At 42.0% G+C, this 27,981-nt stretch overlaps 1 protein-coding gene across 1 annotated transcript in view; it reads left to right on the forward strand.

Moving 5' to 3' along the window:
* The first annotated feature begins 1,313 nt into the window (after positions 1-1,313).
* Positions 1,314-27,981, forward strand: part of LOC127422003 (myosin heavy chain, fast skeletal muscle-like) — a 66,904-nt gene continuing 40,236 nt past the window's right edge. The window contains exon 1 of the mRNA XM_051665316.1: positions 1,314-1,528. Coding sequence (XP_051521276.1) covers positions 1,322-1,528 — 207 coding nt within the window. The 5' untranslated portion in view covers positions 1,314-1,321. The remainder of the gene's footprint in view (positions 1,529-27,981) is intronic.

Genomic DNA, 27,981 nt, shown 5'->3' on the forward strand with positions numbered 1-27,981 from the left:
TAAAAATAGAGATCTTAAATGTGTAGTTTTTGTTTCTTATGAAGATATGTTTTTTGAAATCTATATTCCAATTCGTGAAATAATTCCTTACTTATTAAAAGCCATGGCATGCATACCCCCCATTCTAGGTTCTGTAAATGGAAATTATATTTCTTGGTAGTCAAGCTGAATGAGTATAAATGTAAATACTGTAGATTTTATAATATGATTATAACTACGTATTATAGTTTTGTTGTACTTAATTTATCACTTGTTATTTAATCTGAATGTGGGGACTTTATTGAACTATTTCTTTTTGTGCAGATATTAACACCCAAGTTGTCAAATGTCATACCTTTATCATACCACGGGTGTCATTAATGAAAGGCTGTCATATCTGTTTCTATATGTGAATGCACAGCATCTTACCATACATTAAGACTCTAATGCGTGTCTATACATAGCATTTATATATAGCATATATAGCATGTGCTTAGTGTGCAAGTTGGCCTCAATATAAGTGTGAAGGAGATCACAACCAGCCTCAGAGGAGACTAGAGGGGTTCCAGCTTGTGGTAAGATGCTCAAGCACTTTGCAATTGATAATGGTGTTGACTGAGATTGTAAAAAATAACACTAAAGCCATTAGACAGAATATACCTTTTGATAATATAGTATTAACTTGAAATCAAATTTTTTATGATACACTGTAAATACAATTAAAATGCTCTGGTATTTAAAGTGTACATATATTACATTCACATGCAGAGATACATCCTATGACTAAATGTAGTTTATGTGTAACTATTTTTGACAGGTCTGTAGAAGTTTCATCTGGTCTCTAGGAGAAGGAAGGTAGGTGGCCCATACATTACATTGCTGAATTGAAGATGCAGATGGATATTAGCAGTCTGTAGTCAAATGCATGAATGTATGTTTATGTCAGCTGTTTGTCATATGTCTACTGTGCTAATGTTTTTGATAAATGAGGCTTATGTTTTTCTCCGGCCAGATTTTGATTCCTGACATTTTCTCACACATGTACTGTATAAAACCTAAATCTGTAATATACAGAACTGTCTGGAAGACAGTGAGAGATAAAACATGGATTTAAAAGGATATTTTTTCATTTTGTCTTCATCTGTGTATTTGTGTTCATATAATCAAAAGACTCCATAAATTAGGAACAAGTGTTTTCACACAATTTTTTGTATCCCTTTGTTGACATTTGCATTTTAGTAATAAACAGCTAAACTAAGTGAGACTCTTAGTGAATACAGTGTATGAATTGTATATTTGATTGCTATAGTGATTCTTTTCCCATTTTTATTAAGCCGCCACCATGAGTACGGATGCAGAGATGGCCATTTATGGCAAGGCTGCCATTTACCTCCGTAAGCCTGAGAAGGAGAGAATTGAGGCTCAGAGCAAGCCCTTTGATGCTAAGACTGCCTGCTATGTGGTTGATCCCAAAGAGTTGTATGTCAAAGGAACAATCAAGAGCAAAGATGGTGGCAAAGTCACCGTTATTGTGCTTGACACTAAGGAGGTGAATTTTCCACAATTCATAAAAAAAAAAAATAAAAAAAAAAATGTAATTCTCATCTCAAACCAATCAGTTACATAGTCTTGATAAATCTATTGTACTGTTTGCTTGATGACATTTATAGGAGAGAGTTGCTAAGGAGGATGATGTCCACCCAATGAATCCTCCTAAGTTTGACAAGATTGAGGACATGGCCATGATGACCCATCTCAATGAACCCTCTGTGCTGTATAACCTCAAAGAGCGTTATGCAGCATGGATGATCTATGTGAGATAAGAAGCTACATAAAACAGCATTCAAGTTCATTTTGACTATGATGCTGTAATCTGACAACTTCTCTGCTAATTTCAGACCTACTCTGGACTTTTCTGTGCTACTGTGAACCCCTACAAGTGGCTCCCAGTGTATGATGCAGAAGTGGTGTCTGCCTACAGAGGCAAAAAGCGTATGGAGGCCCCGCCCCACATCTTCTCGGTCTCTGACAATGCCTATCAATTCATGCTTACTGGTAAGATCTAGATTCTAAAAAGGTGATTCTGATATGTGGAATACTGATCTTTAGTTTTCATCAAACAATTACTTAAAAAGTTATTGCCTTTGAATTTACAGACAGAGAGAACCAGTCTGTCCTGATTACGTATGTATCTACTGCTATAAGATGTAAAGAACAGTAAAAATTTTCTTCTCATGGAACTTGTACATGTCTAATCATCTTCTGTCTTATCATCTCTCATAAACCAGTGGAGAATCTGGTGCTGGAAAGACTGTGAACACAAAGCGTGTCATTCAGTACTTTGCCACAGTTGCAGTGGTGGGTGACAAGAAGAAAGAGCAAGCTTCTGGCAAAATGCAGGTATAAGATATAAAACTATGTTCATATCTTTATGTGATATGTATTATTTTAAATGATACAGTGTCTCAAAATATATGATTACTATATTGAGCATTGCCAGCTGAATTTGCAATATACCAATAACTGACTGCAAACATAAGATGGAAAATAAATGTAAATCCTTGGCACGAAACAGGGATCTCTTGAGGACCAGATCATTGCAGCCAACCCTCTGCTTGAGGCTTATGGTAATGCCAAGACTGTGAGAAATGACAACTCTTCTCGTTTTGTAAGTTCACCAGTTTTTATTTACATGCAGTACAATTGGAATTTTCTATTACATTTTTCTATACACTGTTGCCTAAAAAGTCTGTTCATATTTTATATAGCCTTCTGTCTTTGCACAACAGCAACTCAAATGTTATTTTGCTTTAAACAGGGTAAATTCATCAGAATTCACTTTGGCACAACTGGGAAACTGGCTAGTGCTGATATTGAGACATGTATGTGGACATGCTTTTAATTTTTCAATCTGTATATTTATCTTTGTCTATCACTCTTCAGAACATGACTTCATTATATTTTCTCAACAGATCTGCTGGAGAAGTCTAGAGTGACATTCCAGCTTCCAGATGAGAGAGGCTACCACATCTTCTACCAGATGATGACCAACCATAAGCCTGAGCTGATTGGTAGCTACACAAATGTTTTTCAGTTCCATTTTGAAATGTCAGTGTATAGTGTAAAAGGCTTGGTGATAAGCACTCGGCTTATTTTACAGAAATGACACTCATCACCACCAACCCCTATGACTTCCCCATGTGCAGTCAGGGTCAGATCACAGTGGCAAGCATTGATGATAAAGAGGAGCTGGTTGCAACTGATGTGAGCTTTAGACAACTTAAATATACAGTATTTCTCTTAATTATTACTGTATATACTATAAATAACATATATTTTTTAGACTGCTATTGACATTCTGGGCTTTAGTGCTGAGGAGAAGATGGGCATCTACAAGTTCACTGGAGCTGTGCTGCATCATGGTAACATGAAGTTCAAGCAGAAGCAGCGTGAGGAGCAGGCTGAGCCTGATGGCACAGAGGGTGAGACTAAATAATTCTTATGTGTTATCAAGAATGCTTTGAGGGATCTTGATTTGCATTAAGTTGGGGGTTTTTTTCAAGGTAAGAAACATAATTACATTTTTTTTTTTTTTTTGTAAAAACAATATTTAATTGCAGAGGCTGACAAAGTTGCCTACCTTCTGGGCTTGAACTCTGCTGAAATGCTGAAGGCTTTGTGCTACCCCAGAGTGAAGGTTGGAAATGAGTATGTGACCAAAGGTCAAACGGTGCCACAGGTATGTAGTAGTATCAAGTGTCAAGCAGCAAGAGTTGCCAGCTAAGACAAATTATTGCAAAAATGGAGTAGGTTTGAATAATATTTACACTAAATCCTATTCACAGGTGTACAACTCTGTTAGTGCTTTGGCCAAATCTATCTATGAGAGGATGTTCTTGTGGATGGTCATTCGTATCAACCAGATGTTGGACACAAAGCAAGCTAGACAGTTCTTCATTGGTGTGCTGGATATTGCTGGCTTTGAGATCTTTGATGTAAGAATTTTTATTGTATACAATTTTAATGAGTTTAATGAGTTGACTCATATTCAGTGTTCTGTACATGTTTCATTCTCTCCAGTTCAACAGCATGGAGCAGCTGTGCATCAACTTTACCAATGAGAAACTGCAACAGTTCTTCAACCACCACATGTTTGTGCTGGAACAAGAGGAGTACAAGAAGGAGGGCATTGTTTGGGAGTTCATTGACTTCGGCATGGACTTGGCTGCTTGCATTGAGCTCATTGAGAAGGTTTTTACTGGCTTGATTGTACATTTTCATAATTTGCCATTCTTAAAATCGGAAACTTTTTAATAATACTCTTTAATCATTTACAAATAGCCCATGGGTATCTTCTCCATCCTTGAAGAGGAGTGCATGTTCCCCAAGGCTACAGACACTTCCTTTAAGAACAAGCTGTATGATCAGCACCTTGGCAAGTGTGCAGCTTTCCAGAAACCGAAGCCTGCCAAAGGCAAAGCTGAGGCCCACTTCTCTCTGGTTCACTATGCTGGAACTGTAGATTATAACATCGCTGGCTGGTTGGACAAGAACAAGGATCCACTGAATGAGTCTGTTGTGCAGCTCTACCAGAAGTCTTCTGTCAAACTTCTGGCCACTCTCTACCCACCTGTTGTTGAGGGTGAGTATATTCATTACAAGTGCATATTTAAAATATAGCTCTGTCATGATCACTTTTTTCAAATAATATCTAACATCTAAAATCAGAGTGGGGAGAGCAGCAATTCACTGCAGAATTACATTACAACTTGGTACCAACTATTTCACAAATGTGCTTTCAGAAAAGAAGTGTATCTGGGGATGGAGGGGGGTGTCAAAGCAACCTGGGGCAATGCAATAGAAAGGCAGCTTAAGAATGAAGAATGGAGGACTTAAAAAGAATTGCTCTGATATTTGTTACCATCATAATTCAGCTGACCGCAAAGACTGACTGAAGTGGCCTGCCTGAACTAATGCAATGCTTTAATAATTATTGAATTACACAATCTGGGTCATTATTTCAATGTTTGTGCAGAATCTGGCGGTGGCAAAAAGGGAGGCAAAAAGAAGGGTGGTTCCATGCAGACTGTGTCCTCCCAGTTCAGGGTATGTATAGAGGATGCTAAACTTGATATGACAACAATATTGCTGTGTTTGAAAGAAAATTAGAAAACGTCTTTATATTTTCCTCAGGAGAACTTGGGCAAGCTCATGACCAACTTGAGGAGCACTCATCCTCACTTTGTGCGTTGTCTGATTCCCAATGAGTCCAAGACTCCAGGTAGAGTAATAAAGAGCTTAGAGATATTCTGACATCAGCACAATATACTGTATGATAATGCTCATGTGAAATGTTTATGTATTGAGCTCAAGATGTAAGCTGTTCTTTATAGGTCTCATGGAGAACTTCCTGGTTATCCACCAGCTGAGATGTAACGGTGTACTTGAAGGTATCAGAATCTGCAGAAAAGGCTTCCCCAGCAGAATTCTTTATGGTGACTTCAAACAGAGGTAAATAGGACTGCATGAAAATACTACCTGTAGGAGGGTTATCTCAATGCAAAAATATGAAGCATTTTGATAAATCTTCCACAGATACAAGGTGCTGAATGCCAGTGTTATCCCTGAGGGACAGTTTATGGACAACAAGAAGGCCTCTGAGAAACTCCTGGGATCTATCGATGTTAATCATGATGAGTATAGATTTGGGCACACAAAGGTTCATATTCTGAATTAAAAAATTCAAAGATTCAATAATCATGCTGTATGTTTTCAGCTATGATTTAAATCAACTCTGCATTATTGTGCATGAATTCAGGTGTTCTTCAAAGCTGGTCTTCTGGGTGTTCTTGAGGAGATGCGTGATGAGAAACTGGCGGCTCTGGTCACAATGACTCAGGCTCTCTGTCGTGGTTACCTGATGAGGAGGGAGTTTGTGAAGATGATGGAGAGGAGGTTAATTATATAAATAAGGTCTGCAATAATAATTGTGACAAGAATAAGTAATGATATTTATGACATTTATTGGCAAAATAATTCACAGGGAGTCCATTTACACCATCCAATACAACATCCGCTCATTCATGAATGTCAAACACTGGCCATGGATGAAAGTTTACTACAAGATTAAGCCTCTGCTGAAGAGTGCTGAGACTGAGAAGGAGCTGGCAACCATGAAAGAAGACTTTACAAAATGTAAAGAAGATCTTGCCAAGGCTGTAGCCAAAAAGAAGGAGCTTGAGGAGAAGATGGTAGCACTGCTGCAAGAGAAGAATGATCTGCAGCTTCAAGTAGCCTCTGTGAGTTAATTGAGGAAAACATTCATTTGGATTATTTCATAAGAGACTTCAGATACAGTAGGCAATGAGCACAAGCTTTTAACATAATATGTATCTTGACATTCATATTTTGCTACCATAAAACAGGAATCTGAGAATCTCTCAGATGCTGAGGAGAGGTGTGAGGGTCTGATCAAGAGCAAAATCCAGCTTGAAGCTAAACTCAAAGAGACAACTGAGAGACTGGAGGATGAGGAAGAAATCAATGCTGAACTCACAGCCAAGAAGAGGAAACTGGAGGATGAGTGCTCTGAGTTGAAGAAAGACATTGATGACCTGGAGCTCACCTTGGCTAAAGTCGAAAAGGAGAAACATGCTACTGAAAATAAGGTTTATGACAGAGTTGATTTAATATTTTATTACATTTCAATTGCACCTAAATTTTGTTCAAGAATATTAATTATAACAAAAGGAAGTAATATATCACACAGGTCAAGAACCTGACTGAGGAAATGGCAGCACAAGATGAGAGCATTGCCAAGCTTACAAAGGAGAAGAAAGCCCTCCAAGAGTCACATCAGCAGACTCTGGATGATCTCCAGGCAGAGGAGGATAAAGTCAACACCCTGACCAAAGCCAAGACGAAGCTTGAGCAGCAAGTTGATGACGTGAGTTACTATTTCAACATGTCCTTAATTCTTTAAATTCACATTTTTGCTTTGGATGTTTATTTATTGTTTCCCCATAGCTTGAAGGTTCCCTTGAACAAGAGAAGAAGCTCCGGATGGATCTTGAGAGAGCAAAGAGAAAGCTTGAAGGAGACCTTAAATTGGCCCAGGAGTCCATTATGGACCTGGAGAATGACAAGCAGCAATCTGAGGAAAAACTGAAGAAGTAAGTAAAAACATAAAATAATTAGAAATTATATAGTTATGTTTGTGTTTTATTGTTTTATGTATGTTATTGTTTTACAAACAAGTTATTATTGAACTCCCACAGGAAAGACTTTGAAACAAGCCAGCTCCTCAGCAAGATTGAGGATGAACAATCTCTTGGAGCTCAACTCCAGAAGAAGATCAAGGAGCTTCAGGTATTTGGAATTATTTGGAACTTTTTTTGGTTACATTGTTATTTGTTTAAAAAAAATCAAGATCAGAAATTCATTAATTACTTGCCCCAATAGGCTCGCATTGAAGAACTGGAGGAAGAGATTGAGGCTGAGCGTGCTGCTCGTGCAAAGGTGGAGAAGCAGAGAGCTGATCTCTCCAGGGAACTTGAAGAGATCAGTGAGAGGCTTGAGGAGGCTGGAGGAGCAACTGCTGCTCAGATTGAGATGAATAAGAAGCGTGAGGCTGAATTCCAGAAGCTGCGTCGTGATCTTGAAGAGGCCACCCTCCAGCATGAAGCCACTGCTGCTGCCCTCCGAAAGAAGCAGGCCGACAGTGTGGCTGAGCTGGGAGAGCAAATCGACAACCTCCAGCGTGTCAAGCAGAAACTTGAGAAGGAGAAGAGTGAATACAAAATGGAGATTGATGATCTCTCCAGCAACATGGAGGCTGTTGCCAAAGCAAAGGTATGCAACAATGAAATGCAAGATAATTTAATGAAAAAGTCCACACCCACAAAGCAATCCACAATATTTTGATATCATTCTGAAAATGTTTACATTTACAGGCAAATCTTGAGAAGATGTGTCGTACTGTTGAAGATCAACTCAGTGAACTCAAAGCCAAGAATGATGAGAATATTCGTCAGTTAAATGACCTCTGTGCTCAAAGAGCAAGACTTCAAACAGAGAATGGTAATTATTATTATTTTTGACTTCTGTTATCCAGGGCTTTCTTGTAAATGAAAACCAAGTGTCTCTTAATTGTGGATATTATTTTTTTTGAATGCCATAAATATTCATGCAGGTGAGTTTGGCCGTCAGCTGGAGGAGAAAGAGGCTCTGGTTTCTCAGCTGTCAAGAGGCAAACAAGCTTTCACTCAGCAAATTGAGGAGTTAAAGAGACATATAGAGGAGGAAGTGAAGGTAAAAAAAGAACTAAAAAAACAACTCTTGGAAAGAACTTTGTGCTGATTGATCTGAGGAATCAGTTAATCACTGACTTTTAAAATGCATTAAACATAAATTGTATTTTTTAGGCCAAGAATGCTCTGGCCCATGCTGTGCAGTCAGCCCGTCATGACTGCGACCTGCTCCGTGAGCAGTTTGAGGAAGAGCAGGAGGCAAAGGCTGAGCTGCAGCGGGGAATGTCTAAGGCCAACAGTGAGGTTGCTCAGTGGAGAACCAAATATGAAACTGACGCTATCCAGCGCACAGAGGAGCTTGAAGAGTCCAAGTATGAACATCAGAAGAGTTGATAAACGTGTTAATATTTGAAATGTTTGCATCATAAGATTAATGTTGACAAATTCATAACAGGAAGAAGCTGGCTCAGCGTCTACAAGAGGCAGAGGAACAAACTGAGGCAGTGAACTCCAAATGTGCCTCTCTGGAGAAGACCAAACAGAGACTCCAGGGTGAAGTGGAGGACCTCATGATTGATGTGGAGAGAGCCAATGCTTTGGCTGCCAACCTTGACAAGAAGCAGAGGAACTTTGACAAGGTAAATTATTTAAGTCTTTCTTTGAAATGACTTTATGAGTCTCTTTAAAAAATAGCTTAACCTGACCCTGAAATGTCTCTACCCAAGGTCCTGGCAGAATGGAAGCAGAAGTATGAGGAAGGTCAGGCAGAGCTGGAAGGTGCCCAAAAAGAGGCTCGCTCACTCAGCACTGAGCTGTTCAAGATGAAGAACTCCTATGAGGAGAGTCTGGATCAACTGGAGACACTTAAGAGAGAAAATAAGAATCTGCAGCGTAAGACCACAACTGTTGAATTAATTATTAACTTTAACACTCTTACAGTGTTAAATCAATATTGGGAATTCAATGTGTGTATTGTTTATAATATGCTGATACTATTTTCTTTTTCTTCTGTAGAGGAGATATCGGATCTGACAGAGCAGTTGGGTGAGACTGGTAAAAGTATTCATGAGCTGGAAAAGGCCAAGAAGGCAGTGGAGACTGAGAAGTCTGAGATTCAGACTGCCCTGGAGGAGGCAGAAGTGAGTTTCTGGAGAGAATTGTATTGTAGATAAATATGTATTATTTTGTTGTAATTCTTGCTAAAAAACTGTTGCACTATCCTGTCATGTTAATGAATGTTTTCATTTTGAAATTCAAATTATTTATTTATTTTTTCACATTTCATAGGGCACCCTGGAGCATGAGGAGTCCAAGATTCTTCGTGTCCAGCTTGAGCTAAACCAGGTCAAGAGTGAGATTGACAGGAAGCTTGCAGAGAAGGATGAGGAGATGGAGCAGATCAAGCGGAACAGCCAGAGAGTCACTGAGTCCATGCAGAGCACTCTGGACTCTGAGGTCAGGAGCAGGAATGATGCCCTGAGAATCAAAAAGAAGATGGAGGGAGATCTTAATGAGATGGAGATTCAGCTGAGCCATGCCAATCGCCAGGCTGCTGAATCCCAGAAACAGCTAAGAAATGTTCAGGGACAACTCAAGGTATGTGACCTTTCTCTGGTTTTCAGTTGTATAAATAAATGAGTATTATGAACAAAATTTAAAGCAAAAAAACTATTCAGGGAGCCATCAAAAAACTGCTGTGTACAGGACGCCCAACTGCACCTTGATGATGCCCTGAGAGGACAGGAGGACATGAAGGAGCAGGTGGCCATGGTGGAGCGCAGAAATACTCTGATGCAGGCTGAGATTGAGGAGCTGAGAGCTGCTCTGGAGCAGACAGAGAGAGGCCGCAAAGTGGCTGAACAAGAGCTGGTGGATGCCAGTGAGCGTGTTGGACTCCTGCACTCTCAGGTAATCATTACACAAAATGTATCTTAAAACACAACAGCAATCAAATACAGATGTAATATTTTCACTTTATTATGTACTTTTTCCTCTATTTCAGAACACAAGCCTTCTGAACACAAAGAAGAAGCTTGAGGCTGACCTTGTCCAAGTTCAGGGTGAAATTGATGATATCGTCCAGGAAGCAAGGAATGCTGAGGAGAAGGCTAAGAAGGCCATCACTGATGTTAGTTTTTAAGTTATAAAAATTATAGCCATTTAAACTAAAATCAAAGTTCACCTTTTGGAGGGCAGCAAAGACTCTCACTGATTTTTTTTATGTGCTAATTAGGCTGCAATGATGGCAGAAGAGCTTAAAAAGGAGCAGGACACCAGTTCTCACCTGGAGAGGATGAAGAAGAACCTGGAGGTCACAGTAAAGGACCTGCAGCACCGTCTGGATGAGGCTGAGAATCTGGCTATGAAGGGAGGAAAGAAACAACTCCAGAAACTGGAGTCCAGGGTGGGATTTTATTTATTTCCAAGTTTATAGTCTTGGTGTGGGTAATGTGAAATATATGTTATGTTATGAAATATTGTATTTTGTTTGGATAAAATTAGTTTAACAATATGTATCGTGTAGGTCCGTGAGCTTGAAACTGAAGTCGAAGCAGAGCAGAGACGTGGAGCTGATGCTGTTAAAGGTGTCCGCAAATATGAGAGGAGAGTTAAAGAACTCACATACCAGGTATGACCATACCTGACCATATCCATGCATTAATTCTCACAAAATTATTTCCACAAAAGTGTATAAGCTGTACTTATAGTAAAACCTTTCAAATAAATCCATAAAATATTTGTATTATTTGTAGACTGAGGAGGACAAGAAGAACATTACCAGACTCCAGGATCTGGTTGATAAGCTGCAGCTGAAAGTCAAGGCCTACAAGAGGCAGGCTGAGGAGGCGGTATGTAAAATATATCTGAACATTTTGATTCTGTAATTTTCTCGCTTTCTACTTAATGTAATATTAGCATAGCATAGTTCATAAACATGCTAAAAACAACCTTTTTTAGGAGGAGCAAGCCAACACTCACCTATCCAAGTTGAGGAAGGTGCAGCATGAGCTGGAAGAGTCTGAGGAGCGTGCTGACATCGCTGAGTCTCAGGTCAACAAACTCAGAGCCAAGAGCCGTGATGCTGGAAAAGTCAGTTGAATAATATTCTGATATATAATAATATATGAGTGTCTGTACTCAGTAGATTCTTTCTTACATTTACTAAGTTCAGTTTATTCTAAATTTTTCTATGCAAATAATAAGGACAATATATACAGTTGTGAAGTTGTATTAAGCTTATGCTTTATGACTGTTTACATGATTTATGTCTAATTTGCTTCTTTTTTCTTTCATAGGCCAAAGAAGAGTGAACACCTAAAACCACCTACTGAAGTCATATAATATGATTGTTCAGTAGAATTACCTTTAAAATTCCTTTTGAAATAAATATGTACATACTGTATCAGCATATTAATTTGTTTTAGAGTGCTTTTATTCTCAAAGGAAATGCTTTAAAATCTCTATAAAACTACTTAAAAAAGGGTATTAATGACAATATTACTTACATTAATGATAAATATCACTGAACTACTGTATTTCTGTAGAGTTCCGCAGTATGGTTTCAAGTTAATGGCTTCCCTAGGACAGTTAGTGAAAGAGCCTGTTCATGAAGTCTTCATTTATTAATGGCAGACAATTACAGTTTTACATTTTTTTGGAGTTAAAATGTCTGTTAGAACTCACACTTGGGTGACTAGCTACCTGTAAATGGTTAAGAATCTACTACTAAAACAAGACTGCCATTTCAGTGCAATGTTCAGTGAACTGGCAATAGGAGAGTTACTCAAATCTCAATTCTGCTTTGAATATTGTGTTCTCAAACTAATTTGGTGTATTGTACCTACAATTTGTGTAAGGCAAATTGTTTGAATGAAAAGTGTATTCAAAAGGCTGCCATGGAGAAGAGAAAAAGAACTTATTTAATTTAAGTAAAAAATTAGTGCACTTGTTTTTATAATTCATGGATGTGAAAAAATTAGCAGAACATGAAAAGACTGCAGGATTTGGAAACAGGTTTAAACTGAAGGTTTACAAATAAGGCTTAAAATGAGGCATGCTGACAAATGTGTGTTTAACACATTCATTTATAGATCATAAGCATACATGCTAATTCAAATATGTTTTGTCTTGGATGATTATTTGCCTTTCAGGAAGAGCAAGCCAATGCTCACTTGTCCAACTGAAAATGAGCTGGAGGAGGCTGAGGAGTGTGTTGAAATCACTAAGCCTCACAAGCTCAGAGTCAGAGTTTCAGAGATAATTTATCTTCTAATGAAAAGCACCACAATTGCTAAATTAATCATGCTGAGAGCCATGAAATATTGTCTATATACTATACTGTATTAAACCATTTGCTAAATATATTTAAATAGCAATACATTGCTTTGTGTTTACTAAACAGTTGGGTCTGAAGCAAATACAAAGGCAATCCCTTCATGTGCCACAAATGGTTTCATCAGGTCTCTGGTGTAAATCTAGGTAACCCTCCACAACATTAATGCATGTTTTCTACATTTCCTTTTTGTATTGTATTTTATCTTATACAACTTTCTCCCTCAAACAAAGTGCAAATTAAGGCTATTAAAGAAATACAGTATAAATGTATGAATAAAGGCTAGGCTACAGTGGCAAGATGTTGCAGGTTACAATAATGAACAAACACAATCTGTTTTCACTAATAACACACTAGTTATTGCATTGTTTTTGTACATGTTGAATACATGATTCAAATATTCACAGTGTAGGTTGGAAAAAAGTATGTGAACCCCTAGGCTAATGATGAAAAAAAAGAAAAGCTTATTAGAATCAGGAGTTGTCAAACCTGGATTATCCCAAGTTCATCAAGATATCCTACAGGATAATGTCAGGGTGGCTGTGTGCCAGCTGAAGCTCAGTAGAAAATGGTGCACAGCAGGAAAATGACCTTAAACATAGAAGTAAATCCACTACAGAATGGTTTCAAAAAAAGAAAATCAATCTTTTGGAGCAGCCAGTCAGAGCCCAGATCTTAACCCAATAGAGATGCTGTGGAATGACCTCAAGAGAGCCATTCACACCAGACAACCTAAGAATATGGCTGAGCTGAATTCCATGTAAACATTGTGCAGGTATAATCTTCAGCTCCCGAAAACGCTTGGTTGAAATTATTGCTGCCAAAGCAGGATCAACCAGTTATTAAATCCAAGGGTTCACTTACTTTTTCCACAACACTGAAAGTTTAACGGGATGTGCTCAATAAAGACATGAAAGATTATAATTGTTTGTGTGTTGTTAGTTTAAGCACATTGTGTTTGTCTATACTTGTGACTTTGATGAGGATGAGATCACATTTTATGATCAATTAATGCAGAAAAACATCTAATTCCAAAGGGTTCACATACTTCTTAATTATTCTTAATTTTACTGATAAGAAAATGTTCTGCAGGGCATTTTCCTGTATCTAAATATAAATTAATCTTTATTATAATCTCATTATAAGGTTAATTTATTTAGCACCCAACATCAAATATATTATCAAAATTTATATTTTTCTTAAAGTTACTTCAATCCCGGGGGAGCCTGTGTAGCTCAGCAAGCAAATACGCTGACTACCACACCTGGAGTCACAAGTTCGAATCCAGGCCATGATGAGTGACTCCGGTCAGGCTTTCTAAACAACCAATTGGCCCGGTTGCTAGGGTGTGTAGAGTCACGTTGGGTTAACCCTTCGTGGTTGCTATAATGTGGTTCTTGCTCTTGGTGGGGCACGTGGTGAGTTGATGTGGATGCCGCGGAGAATAGCGTGAGCCTCCACACGCTCTAGGTCTCCGCAGTAATGCGCTCAACAAGCCACATGATAAATTGCACAGATTGACCGTGCAACGGCTGTTATGCTGCATCCAAGTCAGATGTGGGATCTTCCTTCTTAAATTTCTCAGATCCCTGACCATAAAGGCATTATATTATCCTATGTTCAGAAGGTTATGTACAAGTAAAAAGCTAAATCAAATAGTTGCTGACAAAACTGCAACACCCTTTTGTTTTAGCAGTGGTGCTGGGTAGATTACATTGAAATTGTAATCTGGTAATGATTACAAATTACATGACTGTAATTTTAACAAATTACATGATCTCTCCAATTACTATTTTTATGTAATGTAATAATCTGATTACTTTTGAATTACTTTCAGTTTAGGCAACCTCTGACCTAACTTTTGTTTTTTTGATGTCACTTGCATTTAGGACATAATGTTCCTTAAATTCATTTAAGAAAACCTAATTAATGAACAGTGTTGGGCAAGCTACACAAAAAAAGTAGCTAGCTAAGCTACCAACTGCTCAACAGAAAAATTAGTTAAACTAAGATAAAGCTATACTTCAGAGAAAGTAGCAAGTTACACTACAAGATACATGCCAAAAGTAGCTTGCTACATTTAAGCTACTTTTACTACTTTTTTTCCAACCAGATGCACTGAGCATACTGTCATTCACAAAGAATCTAAAAGGCTTATTCACATGGCACAGCTTAGTACAGTATAGTACAAGTATACACTATGATACAATATAAAATGTGTGTGCATGTAAAAAAATAAATAAATCCATATTTATACATGCTACCGATTCAAAATTCAAAATTACTATTTTTTTCATTTATCATATTTACACTACTACCTGTAGACAAAGAAACCAGGGGAAACAAGGGCTTAAATACACAAGGGCAAACAAAGGAACGAGGAACACCTAGGGAAAACAATCAGGGGAAAACTAATCATGAAAGGAAACTACAAAGAACTAGAAAACTAACAGGAACGGGGAACTAAACAAGAATTTCAAAATAAAAGTCTAGGCACAGACACAGGGAATATGTGACAAAGCCCCCCTTTAAGGAGCGGATTCTAGAAGCTTCACAAAAATAAAAAAATTGTCCTGGGGTGTGGGGGAAAACAGGCAGTTCAAGGGGGCACAAGGGGCAAGGGGAGCAGAGGAACAAGGCAAAGTCAGGGAGGCTTGAGACCAAGGCAGAGCTGGAGGGATGGAGAGCCAGGGTGACACTGCAGGCTCCGAGGACCAAGCTGGAGCCAGAGGATCAGAGGGCTGAGGTGGAGCTGGGGGCTCAGACGACCGAGGCAGAGCCGGTGGGATTGAGGCCCAAGGAGACCAGAGCAGATCAGGCGGACAACCAGGAGACCAAGGAGACCAAATCAGATCCGGCGGACGGCCAGGAGACCAAGGAGACCAAAGCAGATCCGACGGACGGCCAGGAGACCAAGGAGATGACCTCAGGGTCGGGACTGGGTCAGGAGTTCTGGTAAGCCGAGACAGGGTCAGGAGGTCTGGGGGGGGCGACCACAGGGTCAAGACAGGGTCAGGAGGCCTGGGGTGCGACCACAGGACAGGGACTGGTTCAGGCGGTAGAGCCGCTGGAGGAGGGGTGGGCAGAGCGGCTGAAAGAGGAGTCTCTGGTAAGGCGGGTGGAACCGCTGGAGGAAGAGTCCCTGGAGGAATGGGCGGAGCCGTGGAAGACTCTGTGGGCAGAGCCACGCAAGGCTCTGTGGGCGGACCCAATGGGCCCTCCACCTGCTGTTGCTGCTTTCCGGGGAGGCCCTGCTCACGGTGCAGCAACTTCCAGCTGAGGACCGCCTGGACTACGTCAAGCTCCGGGTTGGCCGGAGCCCCGAAAAACACCATCAGTGATTCCGCTCCCTCACCTTGAGCGATGCCGCCCACCCGTTCGTGTTTGTCCAACAGCTCCATGATGCCTGCTGTAGATGGGTGCTGGCCAAGGAAGGGCACGCGTGGAGGATCTTATCGACCTGATAGTGCTGGAGCAGCTAACCATTCACCTGCCCCGAGGAACAGCGGAATGGGTCCAGTGCCATCGTTCCACGTCGGTGGATGATGCCGTCCAGCTGGCCGAAGCCCACATGGTGGCCTACCCGGAAGCTGGCGAGCCGCAGTCCAGTTCTCTCTCTCTCCCTCTCTCACTCCCTCTTGCTCCTCCTCTTGCCCCTCCCTCTCCTCCCTCTCGCCCTACACCCACTCCCCAGAAATGGCTGCACTATGCTCCGTCGTCCTTCCCAGGTTGATGTGTCCTCCGCCATGGGTGCAGCTGGGAAGACTGGGCCGGTCTGTCAGGGTTGCGGGGAGCCGGGTCGCGTTGAAAACCGGCATCCAGTGATGGAGGTGGAGACGTGGATTCAGGTCCGCAACACGCCACAGTCTGCCCCTGGTCGAGCAGGGACGTAGAGGATACCGGTAAAAATGAAGGGGTATACATACCAAGCCCTGGTGGATTTGGGTTGTAATCAAACCTCGATCCACCACAGATTGGATTATGATGGGGCTCTGGGTACAAAACACAAGGTGATGGTGAGGTGTGTGCATGGGGATGTTCACAAATACCCAGTAGTGACTACCGCCTCACCCATCCACTGATTCTGGGAACAAATTGGCCGGGGTTTAAAAGATTATTTAAAGCATTGTGTGTGGATGCTTGTGTGAGAACCAAAAACACGGTGTGTGATGTGTGACGCGATGGCTGGGGAGGCAGAGCCGAGGCCATCCGCATCTGATCAGCGTCAGAATGATGCAGGGGGGAATCCTCCGGCATTCCCGCCCTTAGGGAATTCCCAGAGGGGGACTTCCCTCTAGAGCAGTCATGTCATGAAACCCTTTGGCACGCTTTTGACCAAGTGAGAGTAATCAATGGCCAGCAGCTCCAGCCTGATGTCGCCCTCACATATCTGTATTTTTCAATTATTAGGGACCGGTTGTATCGAGTGACGCAGGACACTTAAACCCATGAAAATACAACCCAGTTGTTAGTCCCGAGAAGCCGTCGGGAAACACTTTTCCAGGTGGCTCATCACAATCCTATGGCAGGTCACTTAAGGCAAGAAAGAACACTACACCATTTAATGGCCTGCTTTTATTGGCCGGGCATTCGCAGGCATGCGCGCAGATTGTGTGCGGCATGCCGCGTATGTCATTTGGTGAATCCACCGGCCACCCCAAGAGCGCAATTGTGCCTGTTACCGCTAATCGATGTCCCCTTCAAAAGAATTGGCATGGACCTCATTGGGCCATTAGAACAGTCAGCACACAGATATGGTTTGTGTTAGTCCTGGTGGAAGCAGTGCCCCTGCGCAACATCTCAGCACGCAGTGTTGCAGAGGCACTCTTCAAAATTATCTCCCGGGTGGGGATCCGAAAGAAATCCTCACCAACCAGGGTGCTACATTTATGTCTCACACTACGCAAACTTTATGAATTGCTGGTGTAGGGTTTTACTGGTTGTTTAGATCAGTGTTACTATAAAAAATAATTAATAATTATTTCTTTAGTTATTAATTAATATTTAAATTAATTAATTTAATCTAACTCATTAAAACCTCATATGGGGCTCCAGTAAATGTAGTGTGCTACGTTTAGGAGCGGGTTTGGTTATTTGCAATAATTAATAATTATCAAAGACAATTATTAATTATTAAAATCAATAGAACATTGATGAGAATCAATGTTAGCTTTTTCTAATCATTTAAATCAACAATTATCAAAGATAATCATCAATGGTTAACATCGATGAAACATTAATTAAAATTAACACTAGCTTATTGATCATTCAAATTCAACAATCATCAAAGATAATTATCAATTATCAAAAATCAATAGAATATTAATAAGGATTAACACTGACAGGGCACCACCCTGGAATCAGGGACTAATAACCAGATAGTATAGCAGTCTTAATATCAGATTGTTTTCTTTGGAAAATCGACGTCCGAAGAATATCGATTTTCGGGAAAAAAACAATGAATGAAGGCTTGAATCCGAGCACTGACATCCCGTCAGCATGACACAGGTGTATGCAAAAAAACCAAAACACTTCTCTTTGTAATATAACAAAGTTTATTTATGCAGTAATATCAATTAATAATTAATCAAATGCAGTCAATAAACTTCTGACTTACAAATACAAACTAAACAGTGATATGATTTGATATGGAAATCAAAATAATCCTATAACACATGAGGGTGTATGTGTGAGAGTATGTGTGTGTGTGTATGTGTAAGGAGGGATGCGCACAAAATGGCGGACATGACTCTCGTGGAGAATATGTCATGCGAGACATCTGGCCAGGGAATATGACTGCGAATGTGGGCAGAGAGAAACCAGTCAATGGTAGCTTAGGGACAAAGCTGAACTTTCTCATGAAGCTATCTACTAGCCAAAAATGTGTGCCAGAATGTTTGTGAGGGGTCGCGTGTGTGTGTGGTTAGTACGAGAGAGAGAGAGAGAGAGAATTAAGTGACGGCCCCAAAGCCAATTTCGCGATCGTGGGAGAGAAAGCAGCTGTTAGTTTATCACTCAGAGACGCAGTGGATGGCTCGTAAACAGTCCTGCGTTCTTTGATTCTTTAATGGATAAACTCAGTTTGCCGGTCTCACCCGCAATGGCGAAAACGCACAACAGCCCATTGTGGTTGGACCACAATACAGCAAATCAAATTCGTGATAATTTATACCTTGAGTATTAATAATGAGTGGACATGGCGGTCCATAAACTGTACAAGCAAAAACCTTGAAACACAAGAATAACACACTATAATATTCGATCTCTGCCCAGACGTAAACCTCTTACTTGAATCACATGAGGATGCAGAATGTGTGTTCATCTGTCCTTTAACTCAGACTCGGTTCCTCGAGGCTCGGGTGATGACGGGAGGCCGTTTCCTCGCTCTGTCGGCAGGCGGTACAGCTGCTGATTCTCGGCGGGCTGGCGGAGAAATCAGAAACGTTGACTTGATTGAAGATGGAAGAGAAATCTTTATCTCTTCACTTCTGCAGGCAAACGGATGAAGATGCGGATTGCTCGGTGGTCTCCTTCGGTTGAACATAGAATAATCTCAACTCGTCCAGTGAGGTGGAGATTGTATGGCCACAGTTTCAAGTTGGACGTTACTTCCTTGTGCCACGAGACTGCACCTGACAGCAGCGATGAGCTGTGTCTACCCACGGCGAGCAAAGTTGCTGGAAGCAAATCCCAGAAGCATTTCAGAGGTATTTCTACTCCTGATGATGTCATGGTTGAGGTGCGTTCTGTTGTGTGCCTCATCCAATAGGAGTTGAGAGTTCGATCCTTTAGTGAGCAAGGCTTCATGGGATTTGTAGTCTGTTTTGGACTCCCTTTGTTTGATTTTGGCGTGATTTTTATCAGTATAATTTATGACCTGGTATGTGGGGGCCTGAGTTAGGTTTTATCTGAATACATGAGGCCCAACACTGGGGATGAGTTGGGGACGATTATGAAGTTAAATGAACGGATAGATGCGGGACATGTCAAATTTACCACCTCAACCTCCGGAGTTCCGGAAAGTGCGGAGTTTGGGCCAGAGGTGAAGTTCAAAGCCAATCCATTCACCCCAGTTCCTTGTGGAGACCACCTCTCACCATCCCAGCACACGGAGGTGGCCAGGTTGCAAAAAGCGTTTGCGGATGTGTTCTCCTCTTCCCGGTCAGACTGACCTCATACAACACCATATCGAGACCCCACCGAGAGTGGTAGTGCGTAGTCGGCCATACCACGTACCCGAACACAAGAAAAAGTTGATTCGGGACAAATTAGAGGCAATGCTTGAGATGGGGGTAATACAAGAATCACACAGCGATTGGGTAAGCCCGGTTGTTCTTGTACCTAAGAGTGATGGGTCAGTACGGTTCTGTGTTGATTACCGGAAAGTCAATGCAGTGTCTAAATTTGATGTGTCCCAATGCCCCGAACTGACGAACTGCTCGATCGGTTGGGTGCGACTCAATTTTATTCGACACTGGATTTAACTAAGGGATATTGGCAGATCCCCTTAACTCCATTATCCCGAGAAAAAACTGCCTTTTCCACACCGTTCAGATCACACCAATTCATCACTCTTCCGTTCGGTTTGTTCGGGGCTCCCACCACATTCCAGCGCCTCATGGATAAAATTCTCCAGCCACACACTGCGTATGTCGCTGCCTACTTAGATGATATCATTATATACAGTAATGATTGGCAGAGGCAGGAGGAGCTCACGGCAAACAAGAAAAAGTGCGCAATTGGGCGGATGGAAGTACAGTAATTGGGCTTTCACTTGGGTCATGGGCAGGTATGTCCCCAAATTGACAAGACTGCAGCGATAGCGGCCTACCCACGTCCCAAGTCCAAAAAGGAGGTGAGGCAGCTCATGGGACTGGCTGGCTATTACAGAAGGCTTGTTCCAAATTTTTCCGATGTCACCAGCCCCTTGACTGATCTCACTAAAAAGGGGGCACCAGATCCGGTCCAGTGGACAGAGGCATGCCAATAGGCTTTCACAAGAGTGAAATCTGCACTCTGTGGCGGGCCGCTTTTACATGCTCCTAACTTCTCTCTCCCTTTTATTTTACAGACAGATGCATCAGAGAGGGGGTTGGGGGCCGTGTTCTCGCAGGAGGTGGAGGGTGTGGAGCACCCCATGCTGAACATTAGTCATAAACTCTCTTTGAGAGGGACTAAGTACAGCACCATCGAGAAAGAGTGCCTTGCCATCAAGTGGGTGGTCCTAACCCTCCGCTACTACCTGCTGGGGCGGGCCTTCATCCTCCACTCGAATCACACCCCGCTTCAGTGGCTCCACCACATGAAGGATACCAATGCATTGATCACTCGTTGGTACTTGGCGCTTCAGCCCTTCAAATTTAAGGTGGTCCACAGGCCGGGGCCACAGATGGTTGTGGCTGATTTCCTCTCCAGGAATGGGGGGGGAGTTGGCAGGCCGGACGTTGCCCGGGTGGTGGGGGTATGTGGAGCGGGACGTGGTCATGTGTCTGTCACTGGGGAGAGAGGAAGTGGTAAGGGCCATCACCTGGTGATTAATTATAATATGTAACAGCTGTGTCTCATTACAGTGACGATGGAGATGGGCTTGAAAAGGCTGCCGAGACACTAGTGAGGGAGGGAGAGTCCCAGTCACACAGACCTGCCAGATCATGAAGCTAAACGCTGCAAAGCTGTGAACCTTAATTATTTATGAGTTTGTGTGGTCTCTTACGACTAAGGCTAGAGTAGATACCTTGTTGTGAAGCTGAAGAGTAAATGCACTGCTGTAAAGCTGAAAAGCCAAAGACTGTTTGTTAGACTGATAAACCATTAAAGCTTGATTTACCTGGACTGCCACCCCACTTCCCGCTTCCTTATTGTTGATCTTTCTACATCCCCATTGGTTCATTGTTTCATTAGGTTGTTAGCAGTCTTGCTATCTTGTTTAGTGTCCTAAGTGTTCATTGGTTATCATTGTCATGTGTTCTCCCAAGTCCTAATATTTAACCCTCATGTTTGCCACTGTCCATTGTCGAATATTGTTTGTGTAATGTTGGTTCTATAGTCAAGTCATGTTTATGTTTTGTTTCATAGTCAAGCCAAGTCATGTCAAGTCAAGTCAAGTTTAGTTAAGTCAAGTTCATGTTTATGTTTTCTTCACATTTAATGTTAGGGTTCTTGGATATCACTTTTGTAAATAAACTGCACTTGGGATCATCACACTTCATTGTCATCGTCTCTACCTCTACCTTGTTGCCAGCCAACATTACAGGCCCGCAGGATAAACTAACTTCCAGTATTAACAACAGCCATTTAAACGTGAACAAGATCTGCTGAAATCAAAGTCTTAATACAAATTAAATAGCGTGTAAATGTTTGATCTGACTTTATGTTTTGTTTGCCACTCTACAGAGCTCTAATTTACATTCTGACAACTTTAAGGAAGGCATAATGTGACTGAATCCAACATTTTCACTGAGATATTCAAGCTGCTACTGGTCATAGACTACACCGGTAATAAATAACTATAATCATAACATAAATAAGATAATAAATTCTCATCATTATTCTCCATGTCTGTTTGGGCCAGCTCTGCATTATTGCAAGTAAAACTGCATGTGTGCAGAAAAAATCATCGGCAGCCAGCTCCGCTCTCTCACACACCTGTGCAGCTCCAGAATGAGAAGCAGGGCAGGGAAAATCATGTCTGATCGCTCGCACCATGGACACTTTTATAAACAGAGACACTTCTGTCATCTCTCTATCTGATATTTCATCTAATTCACATGCTCCTGACATCATCATAAAACTGAGTGTGGTAAAGTTAATGTTTGACTTTCGGTATAATATTAATTGAACTCTGTGTATTTCACACCATGAAGCTAAACCAACTCAGATATATAGTACATCTGTCTTATACATAGTGCACAGTTGAAATTTTAAAATATATACCCGGTAATTCACTGGGTCTTTACCACATGAAGAGCACCAATTTGCAAACACGCGCCATTTAAGTGCATTGAGGCATCTCGTGGACGGTGCTCTAGCCTGTAAAATGGTTTTCTTCACGGACCAAGCCAATTCTGGCTCGTCTGCTATGCTCCGTTCAGAGGCCACACGTGTAGGCTCCACAGCTCTGGCTGGGGATGCCAAATCATGCCTTGTTCTTGAGAGAGAAGGTCTCTCCTCAGTGGTATTTCCCATGGAGGGCCGTCCAGTATTTTTAACATCTCCAGAAACTAGGACTGATTGGGCCATTTTGGCGCAGTTAACAGAACAGTTACCATGTCCACTCGAACTTAATTAAAGAGGTGCACCAGGGGAAATGCATACTTGCATTTTGCTGGCCAATTGTGAGCCAGTGCATCCACGCCCAGTGGGGTTTGGAACATAGTGTACCAAAGGGGATAGTGGGCATTCTCCGTGGAGGCGAATAGGTCAACTTCCGCTTTGCCAAATATTTCCCAAATGCTCATCACTGTCTGAGGATGAAGTCTCCATTCCCCTGGTAATGCTCCTTTTCGTGAGAACAGATCCACTCTGAAATTCAGATGGCCAGGAACATGTGTTGCATGCAACAAGAGGTGATGACGTCCGCTCCATTGGAGGAGGCGTTGTGTCATGCTCATTAATTGTAGCGATCGGAGTCAGCCCTGGTGAATTATGTAAGTGGTATGCAGCGTGCCGTGAATGTGAATCCACTGGCCACCACAAAAGCGCCATTGCTCCCGCTGCCGTTGATCAAGATCCCCTTTGAGAGAATTGGCATGGATCTCGTCGGACCATTAGAACAGACTGCATGTGGCCATTGCTTTGTATTAGTTTTGGTGGATTATGCAACGCGACATCTCAGCATGTAGTGTTCAAAAGGAAATCCTCACTGATCAAGGAACATTCATGTCATGTACACTTTGCAAACTATATGAATTATTAGGTAGTAAATCGATTTGCACCAGTGTTTATCACCCGCAAACCGACGGGTTGGTCGAACGATTTAATAAGACCTTAAAAAACATGATTTGTAAGTTTGTACACGAAGATGCTAAAAACTGGGATAAGTGGCTCAAACCCTGCTGTTTGCAGTACGAGAGGTCCCACAAGCCTCCACCGGGTTTTCCCCGTTTGAACTACTGTATGGGCGCCAGCCGCGCGGCGTGCTTGACGTCATACGGGAAGCTTGGGAGGAAGGACCTTCTAATAGTAAAAATCTAATTCAATACGTTCTTGACCTTAGAGCAAAACTCCACACTTTGGGGCAGGTAACACAGGAGAATTTGCTCCAAGTGCAAGAACGTCAACGCCGACTGTACAACAAGGGCACTCGACTACGGGAATTTGCACAGGGAGATAAAGTACTTGTATTGCTGCCCACCTCGAGCTCCAAATTACTCGGCAAATAGCAAGGACCCTTTGAGGTCACACAATGAGTCGCAGATCTCGATTATGAGGTTAGGCGAACAGATAGGAGAGGGGCATGTCAAACCTACCACCTAAACCTCCTCAAGCCATGGAGGGAGGAGGTAACTGTAGCCTTGGCAATGGTAGTTCCAGAGAGGGCGGAGCTCGGGCCGGAGGTATTTCCCAAATCAAGTTCATTCACCCCAGTCCCTTGCGGAGACCACCTCTCACTGTCGCAGCTTACAGATATTGCCAGGTTGCAAGCGGAGTTGGCGGACATGTTTTCACACCTACCCGGTCGCACAAACCTCATAGAGCACAATATTGAGACCACCCCAGGGGTGGTAGTTCATAGCCGCCCCATTGTCTTCCTGAACACAAAAAAAGATTGTTCAGGAAGAATTAGAGGCAATGCTTGAAATGGGCATAATACAAGAGTCGCAATTGGGCCAGCCCGGTAGTTCTGGTACTGAAGAGCAACTGCTCTATCCGCTTCTGTGTTGACTAGTGAACGCGGATATCCAATGCTGCGATTAGACGAGTTACTAGATCGGTTGGACGTGGCTCAATTTTTCTCAAAACTGGACTTAACAAAGGGTTATTGGCAGATCCCTTTAACTCCAATCTCCCGAGAAAAGACGGCTTTTTCCACACCGTTCGGATTACACCAATTCATGACTTTTCCATTCGGTTTGTTCAGAGCCCCGGCCACGTTACAGCGCCTTATGGACAATATCCTCAGACCGCACACGGCATATGCCGCCGCATATCTAGACGACATCATCATTTACAGTAATGATTGGCAGTGGCATATGCAACATCTGAGGGCTGTCCTGAGAGCGCTGAGACAGGCGGGACTCGCGGCCAAACCCTGAAGAAGTGCGCAATTGGGCGGGTGGAAGTTAGGTATCTGGGGTTCCACTTGGGTCACAGGCAGGTGCGTCCACAGGTTGACAAATCTGCAGCGATCGCAGCCTGACCAGCGCCCAAGACCAAAAAGGGGGTAAGGCAGTTTTTGGGGCTGGCTGGCTACTACCGAAGGTTTGTGCCTAGTTATTCTGATGTCACCAGCCTGCTGACTGACCTTGCTAAAAGGGGACTCCCGATCCGGTCCAGTGGACATTGTCATGCCAACAGGCCTTAAGGTAAAGTCCACACTGTGTGGGGGCCGCTTTTACATGCACCTGATTTCTCTCTCCCCTTTGTGACTGATGCATCTGACAGGGGGCTTGGCACAGTGATCTCGCAGGAGGTGGGAGGGGAGGAACGGCCAGTGCTATTTATTAGTTGCAAGCTCTCCTTCAGGGAGACAAAATATAGTACCATTGAGAAGGAGTGTCTTGCAATTAAGTGGGCTGTTCTGACCCTCCGCTACTACCTGCTGGGGTGGGCCTTCACCCTCTGTTCTGATCATGCTCCTCTGCAGTGGCTTCAAGCTGTCCACAGACTGGGGGCGCAGATGGTTGTGGCTGACTCTCTCCAGAAACGGAGGGAGTAGGCGAGCCGGATGTTGCCCTGGCCTGAGTCAGCGGTGGGGGCATGTGGCATGCAGAGCGTGGTCATGTGTTGGTCTGCGGGAGAGAGAGAGAGCGGTTAGGCTCGTCACCTGGCTCATAATTATCTCTAACACCTGTCTCTCCTTATAGTGATGGCGGAGGGTGACTTAAAAGGCATGCCAGAGCATCAGAGAAGGGAGAGAGTGACCTTAAGCACAACAGCCAGAGTGTCTGGGAGTGTGCCACATTTATTTAACTTGTTTATTTATAATGATGGTTACCGTTGTGTGTGTCAGAAAAACTGCCAATTAAAGAACTGACCTTGAACCTGCTTCATTGTCTCCTGACTCCTCCATTGCCCTGAACTAAGAACATTTTCACAGCATGATATGCAGATATAGTTGCCACATACACTTTGAGCATTGATGGAGTGAGTCCTGCGTCTATTCGCTCTTGAAGAAATATGAGAATTTCATGTATGGGGCAGTTTACTGGGTCTTTGCCATGTGAAAGACAATAATTAGTGAACACATTCCATTTTAGCACGTAGAGGTGTCTTGTGGACGGTACTCTGGCCTGTAAAATGGTGTTCATGACTGAATGTGTCAGTTCTAGTGCATTTAGCTCACTCCGTTCAGGGGCCACACATGCAGGTTGTGCCTTGCGCCTAAGAGAGGAGATCCCTCCTCAATGGTATTTCCCATGGCAAGTTGTACAGCATCTCTATCATTTCCGGAAACCATGGCTGGTTGGGCCATTTAGGCGCAACCAATAGAATCGTTTCCTTGTCCTCTCGGACTTTGCATATGACAAAGTGAATCAGGCATACCGGGGGAAATGCATATTTGCGATTTGACGGATATTTATGTGCCATTGTGTCCGCTCCCAGCGGGGCTTGTGACTTTGAGTATCAGAGGGTACAGTGGGTATTCCCCACTGAGGCAAACAGATTTATTTCTGTTTGCCGAATATTTCCCAAATCCGCAATACAGTTTGAGGATAATGTCTTCACTTGCCCAGTATCACCCCTTGGTGTGACAATAGATCCGTGCCGTAACTCAGGTGGCCTGGGACATATGTTGCTCTCAGGGAGATGAGTTGACGCTCACTCCATAGGAGGCGGCGACACGTCAGTCTCAATAGTGGCCATGAATGAATTCCGCCTTGTCGGTTTATATATGCCACAACTGTCATGTTGTCTGAGTGAACCAGGACATGACAGTTCACTATTTCTGATTGAAAAGCCTTTAAGGCTAGAAATATAGCCGATAGTGCCTTGGAATCTTTACCTCTAATATAAAGATTCACTCTCAAATTCTTGGGTTTTGATGCCATAAGATAAGACTATTAAAAACATAACAAAGCCGAGGTGGTCCATGGAGCATCTGAAATTACACTTCAGAATCATGCATTTTTATACAGTTTATGCTCCCCTTAACTTTTTGAGGGATGGCCTCTTCATCTAATGAAATCTTCTCTGCCTCCCTAGTTTCATCTTTCCCATCTCCCTTCCAGCTGGTCACCTTTGGCTCCAACTTGCTGTTTCATCTTAATGCTAGCACTTAGTAGTGCACATATATCGTTTGCCTGTTTTGGTAATCTTGGCATTCATCTGCACCAGTCCTGCTCATTAAATTATCCTTTCAATACCCACATGCCCATCTCCCTTTGGGCCATACAAAGTTTGATAGAAAGAGGCTGTAATTCTTTCTAAAAGCCAAGCAACTACAGGTGTTGTTCCTTATCTAAACCTCCTTACTCATTCGCTTGACACAGGCATCCCATCTCCCAGGTCTCCTACTTTCTGTATTACAATTCATTTTCCCTTGACACAAAGGCCTTACACAGAGAGAGACTGCAAGCTAAACTGTTTTCTGCACTTTCAAACTGTATCTAAATAATCAGATTATTAAATTAATAAAAGAATGATTAAATATGTAACATACTGAATAACATTGATAATGCAGCTTATCATAATACATTGATTACACATTGTCATTTTTAGATCATTGCATATTGCATAAATATTAATTCAATTATCAAAAACAGATTAACTGAATGATTAAATAAAAATATCCCATATAATCCCTCCGTTGGGACTTCCTACAAAGTCCCACTAATTTAGTCTAATTTAAGAATGCTACTTCACAATCCATTCCCTTCACCCATCACTTTCTATTGAGCAATTTTAGGTCACACAGTGTCTCTTATCAATGTCCAGATTATGGAACAGCACTCCTGTGAGGCATCAAGACCAAAAGTCTCCCCCCACACTTAAAGCTAGGGTGTGCAATCTTTTCCAGAAACATTTTTTGAAAGTCTCTTCGCATCCTGATAGCAATCAATAATTTAAGTGGTGTAAATGTTAAAAAAAAAAAAAAAAAAAAAATATATATATATATATATATATATATATATATATATATATATATATATATATATATATATATATATATATATATATATCTTCTGTGGAAGGGACAGGACTAAAAAATGATCGACCAATCATTGCATTCGGTCCGAATGTAATGATAGGATGTCCTTG

Source organism: Myxocyprinus asiaticus, chromosome 3 (genome assembly GCF_019703515.2).
Source record: "Myxocyprinus asiaticus isolate MX2 ecotype Aquarium Trade chromosome 3, UBuf_Myxa_2, whole genome shotgun sequence".
Classification (NCBI taxonomy): domain Eukaryota; kingdom Metazoa; phylum Chordata; class Actinopteri; order Cypriniformes; family Catostomidae; genus Myxocyprinus; species Myxocyprinus asiaticus.